The sequence below is a fragment of the Lipotes vexillifer genome, unplaced genomic scaffold (genome assembly GCF_000442215.2).
Source record: "Lipotes vexillifer unplaced genomic scaffold, Lipotes_vexillifer_v1.1 scaffold977, whole genome shotgun sequence".
Taxonomy (NCBI): Eukaryota; Metazoa; Chordata; class Mammalia; order Artiodactyla; family Lipotidae; genus Lipotes; species Lipotes vexillifer.
Genome location: NW_006783088.1, coordinates 3,816,181 through 3,821,438, shown reverse-complemented (window position 1 = coordinate 3,821,438; position 5,258 = coordinate 3,816,181). Strand labels below are relative to the sequence as shown.

The window sequence follows — 5,258 nt, the reverse complement described above, 5'->3', positions numbered from 1 at the left end:
CAACACCCACTCGCCTTTCTCTGCCTTCCTCCATGACCCTCATTTCCTGACTGCCCTCTTCGCCTGCAGCGAGGGGGTCAACTAGGGTCCTAGGGACCAGGGACCCACCATTAGTTATTCGATACCCAGGCGCTAGGCCCACCCCGAGAAGCAGAGCCCGCATGGGCACGGAGGGCTTTGAGGGAGGAGGAACTGGGCAGAGGAGTCGGTGTGGGATTTAGGGCGGGGCTGGGCCAAACCCGGGGACCACGGGGCGGCGACTTCAGCACCTTGGAGAGCGCGGGGCGGAGCTCGCGGGGCAGGGGGCGGGGCGCACGAGACCCCGGCACGGAACCCGGGGGCGCGCGCGGTGGCGCTCGCGCCAGTCCCGAGAGCGCTGCGCGGTCTGGAACTGCGCCCTGCCCTGCGCAGGTGCGCCCGCCGCTCCTTCCCCAGCCCTTTACCCGCGGCGGCGGCCTCTCGCCGCGCCCCCGCCTCCTTCCCCTCCGCTGCCGCCGCCGCCTCCGCGCCGCGCTCCGCCCGGATGGCCAGGGCTGTGCGGGAGAATGGCGGAGCGAGAGAGCGGCGGGCTGGGCGGGGGGGCCGCGTCCCCGCCTGCCGCCTCCCCGTTCCTGGGGCTGCACATCGCGTCGCCGCCCAATTTCAGGTGAGAAACTCCGGCCGCCGCGACCCGCCCTTCGGCCAAGATTGACCTGCCCGGGCTCCCCCACCCCCGCGCCCCCAGCTCACAGACCCCGGGAACGAGAGGGCGGCGTGGGGATGGAGTCTCCTTCCGAGACAGAGCGCCCAGAGCCCCCCCTCAGCCTCAGGTCCAGACTGATGGCCGCTGCATATCCGTGGTGCGGCTGCCTCCGCCATTCCGTGTCCTAGGCGAGGAGGTCGTGAGCTGGAATTGGAGGAGTGCGCGCGGAGGCCGCCTTCTCCCCGACTTTGGGCTGCGGCGAGGCCTGGCGTGTGCGTTGGGATCCCGGGGGAGGCAGGCCGTCTGGGGCTTTGCCTGTGCCCAGTCAGAAGGCTTCTGAATAGAGATGGGAGCAGGCCGGGGTGCCCCGCGGGTCCCAGTTTCCTGGGGCGACCGACAGCCTTGGTGCAGGAAGGAGGGAGTCGTAGGCCCCTCCCCCAGTCCTGCCTGGCCAGAGGGGCCCAACTCCCAGGCCTGGCGTGGCCAGGACCCTCCGTGGACTGGGGCAAGCCCTGACCTGGTCAGGTGTGTGCGGGTGCAGAAGGCCCAACCCCGAGATCCTAGGCCCGGCTGTGGGAGAGAGGGAGTCTGGTTTGGAGCACCCAGGAGTTGCCAGGGGTATTGGTGGGATGGCTCCTGCTGCGGTAGCTACGCAGGACCCTGATCTGAGCTCCTCCTTCACTCTCTCCCTGCCCCCATCTGGTGTTAGGCAGTTGGGAGGTGGAGTTCAGAGAGTGGCAGAGGGTGTTGTGGGAGAAGGGGTGAACGTCCCTCCCTCCTAACCCGCCGGCTGGAGAAGAGGAAGAGGAGGGTGTCACTGCTCCGGAGCCTCCGAGGAAGAGGGCTCGGCCTTCCCCATTGTTTCTCCAGCTCATGAGCTGGCGCCTTCCCTTCTCCTGGGGCCCCCACCCCAGCCAGGCCCCAGCTGGGCTCTGGCGCCAGCCCCTCTTCAGACCAAGGGGTTGCTGGCTCCCCGGCCCTCAGGTGGGCGGGGACCCCTGGGAATCTCTAATGGCATCATCAGGACTAGAAACCTCCCCCAAGGCCCTGAGCTGAGCTGGAAGAGCCCAGAGGGAGGAGACCAGGTGGAGGAGGCCAAGCCTGAAGCCTCCAGGGCCGGGGGCTTTGGGGTTAGTGCCTCAGAGTAACGGGGCTGAGGTCTGAGACTGACCCCACTGGCGTGAAACACCGCCTCGACGCAAACGCTGCCTCTCCTCCAGGAGACCCCTCTGTAGTGGGAGAGCACCGAGCTTAGACAGGCCTGGCTTCAAATCCTAGCTCCACCACTTTCTAGCTGTGTGACCTGGGCAGCTTCTTGTCTTTTCTGAATCCCATCTGTTAGGTGAGCTAATTAATATTGATTCCTTAATGTGCATCAAGCGGGCGCTCAACAAGTGTCAGCCCTCCACACCAGCGGGCATTTAGATAGCTCATTAGGGCTCAAAGCGTGTTCCCTGTGCTGGCTCAGGTCACCCTCACAACCACCCTGGGCATGGGCATGGGCCCGCCCATTTTGTAGATGAGGAGACTGAGGTTCAGGAGGGCAGGGTGGCTTGCCCAAGGACCCCAAGGGAGTCAGACCCTGAGGCTGCACTGGAGCCGGCGTCTGCATGTTCATTCCACTCTACCTGCAGGCCCTGCCTCTGGCCCAGAGGACAGCTTGGCCTCCCCTACCGGCTACCCCATCCCCAGGTGACAGTGCTTTCCGTTCCGCCCCAGCCCTGGAAGGCAGGTTACCATGGACGCCTTAGGGAGAGGAGCTGACGAGGCCTGCCAGCCAGGGAGTGTGTCCAGCCCTGGGCCTGGTGGGCAAGAGTGGCAGTACACCAAGGCTGAGGCGTGGGCCCGCCCTCCAGGACTCCTCGGCCCGGCCGCCTGTGGGAATAATAAGGGCAGTGTCTCTGGCCCCTCAGGGCCCGCGCCGCCGGCTCCCCCTCCCGCCTCTCACAGACCGCTGGTGTAACCCCTGGTGGGGACCGCTCTCCTGTGGCTCTGGCCTGGGTTTCAACCCTGGCTCAGTCCTCTTAGCCGCGTGCCAGGAGTGGGTGCTGAACGGCCCGAGTCTCTGTTTCTCCTCCACAATGCCGACTTTGGCCCCTGCTCAGGGCGGTCCTAAGACTTGGATGAGACAACACATGCTGAGTGTTACAAGGGCTATGAAGAGCTGCGTTCACGTAGGGCTGTTCTTATTGTTGTTATTATTGTGCATGTGTGTGTGCACACGCGTGTGTGACCCCAGCACCACTGTCAGCTTCCAGGAGGCAAAAGGAGTCAATACCTAAACTTTGGTTTGCCCAATGCCCAGCACAGAGTAGGTGCCCAATAATGCCTTAGTGGTTTCTTATTTAATTCAAGATAAAATTGGAGAGTTCAGAGGAGAACAGTGCACACTGTCAGAGAATAACGCTGTAAACGCCGCCGCCGCTTTGGGAGGCCCTCACTTTGCCCAGCTGCCAATCTAAGCACTTTGTGTGCAAGAGCGTCTAGTCCTGCTCAGAACCACGTAAACAGTGTTATTGTTATCTCCACTTTAAAGATGAAGAAACTGAGGCATGAAGAGGTTAGATAAGTGGCAGAGCTGGGCTTTGAACACAGTCTGAGTTCAGAGCCACCCTGGAAAGAGAGGGCCTGGAGTAAAAACAACGGAGGACAGTTTGTGGAGGGGGACACATGGTGTGGATTTGGGAGAGTGGCGAGCGTTTGTTTGTTGATAGTTGGTTTAAATAAACATGTGCTTTTTTTTTTTTTTCCTGATTTTAGAAATACTCCAACCAGTTACTAGTAGTTACCTTTGGCTCTGGTGTCGGGGGAGGGATTTTCACTTACTTCACATACTTCTGTATTCTTTGACTTCTTATTTTTACCACAAGCATAGGTTACTCCTGTAACTTACAAAATAATAAAAGAAAATTGAACATGAAAGTGATACATGTTCATTTTAAGGAAATTCTATGAGAGAATTTAAAAACTTAGCAACGGATGCCTTGAGCTGGGTGGTGGGACGTAGGAGGGGGACAGTGGGACAGCCCACATGGGAGGCTCGTGGGGAGTAAAGTGAGCAGCTGCCCTGGGTGTGTGGAAGGGGAGCGCGGGTGAGAAGGGCCTTAGAGGTCAGCTCGTCCAGCCCATCCTCCTCCCCTTTTACTTAGAAGGAGACAGAGAGGGTGAGTGGCTTCCCAAGAACACACAGCAAGTTGCAGCAGAGCTGGGGCAGCACCGGGCCCTCAGGACTCCTTGCGGGGGCGGTGGTGTTCTTGCCTCCACACTGCCTGGGGGGTGAGAGACAAGGGCCCTCCCTACTCATCTCTTTACAAGGTGCTATGCACTCAGCTGTTCCTTCGTTCATTCAACAAGTACTTGTCGGAATTCCCTGGCCGTCCAGTGGTTAGGACTCCGTGCTCTCACGGCCGAGGGCCTGGGTTCGATCCCTGGTCAGGGAACTAAAATCCCATAAGCCGTGCAGCACAGCCCCCCAGAAAACCTACAAGTGCTTGCACTTTGCCAGACTCACTGAGACACTCCAGAGCCACTGATGGGGGCCTGGCCCGTCGTGCAGATGTGTGGTCAGTGTAGTCAGACAGACAGACAAGGCCTTACCAGATAGGCGGTAGGCGTGCGGGTCAGGGGCCTGGAGGAGCACTGGGTCAGGGAAGGGTCAGCTCCACCCAGGCCTGGTGGGTGAGTGAGTGTCACTCAAGAGGAGGAAGGGTGAAGAGAGAAGAGAAGAGGGAGGGGGCGGCCCGGGCGGAGGGCTCAAGGCAGGAGCGAGCCAGCAGGGTGTGCGACGCCCGGTCTGGCACAAGCACGGAGAGAGGGCATGCAGGAACGCCAAGGTCGTGTTGGGACCCTGGGCTGTCCACCTGCAAGCAGGGGCAGCCAGCAGAGGTCCAGGGAATGACAGCATCAGATGGTATCTCGGGGACTTCCCTGGTGGCGCAGTGGTCAAGAATCCGCCTGCCGATGCAGGGGACACGGGTTTGAGCCCTGGTCCGGGAAGATCCCACGTGCCACGGAGCAACTAAGCCCGTGCGCCACAACTACCGAGCCTGCGCTCTAGAGCCCGCAAGCCACAACTACTGAGCCCGTGCGCCACAACTACTGAATCCCGCGTGCCTAGAGCCCGTGCTCCGCAACAAGAGAAGCCACCGCAATGAGAAGCCCGTGTGCAGCAACAAAGAACCAGTGCAGCCAAAAATAAATTAATTTTAAAAAAAGATGGTATCTCAGCTGCCAGGTAGAGAGTGGACAGGGAGGCTGGGAGACTGCTGGGAGGGTAGATTAACCCACTTTTGAGGGACCTGGTGTGAGGGGGGAGGAGAGACAGGAGTCCAGGATAATGCTAGGTCCCGAGGGAGGGGGTGCCTTGCAGGAGATGAGAGGTTTGGCGGGCAGGGTGGTGAAGTCACTCGGAGGCCTGCTGAATCTGAGCTTGGCGATCACTGGGGGAGCCAATTGGAGGGTTCAAGCAGGCAGTTGGTTTGGGGTCTGGAGCTCAAAGGAGAGGATGGGGCTGGGGCCAAAGACCCTGGGAGTCTCCACTTAGAGAGTGCGCGGTGGCCTGAAGCCCCAGGAAGAG

General features: G+C 60.7%; 1 protein-coding gene across 1 annotated transcript in view; it reads left to right on the top strand.

Annotated features, from left to right (window-relative positions):
• Positions 1-230: 230 nt before the first annotated feature.
• The window catches only part of MAPK8IP1 (mitogen-activated protein kinase 8 interacting protein 1), a 20,510-nt gene continuing 15,482 nt past the window's right edge, over positions 231-5,258 (top strand). The window contains exon 1 of the mRNA XM_007455796.1: positions 231-646. Coding sequence (XP_007455858.1) covers positions 546-646 — 101 coding nt within the window. The 5' untranslated portion in view covers positions 231-545. The remainder of the gene's footprint in view (positions 647-5,258) is intronic.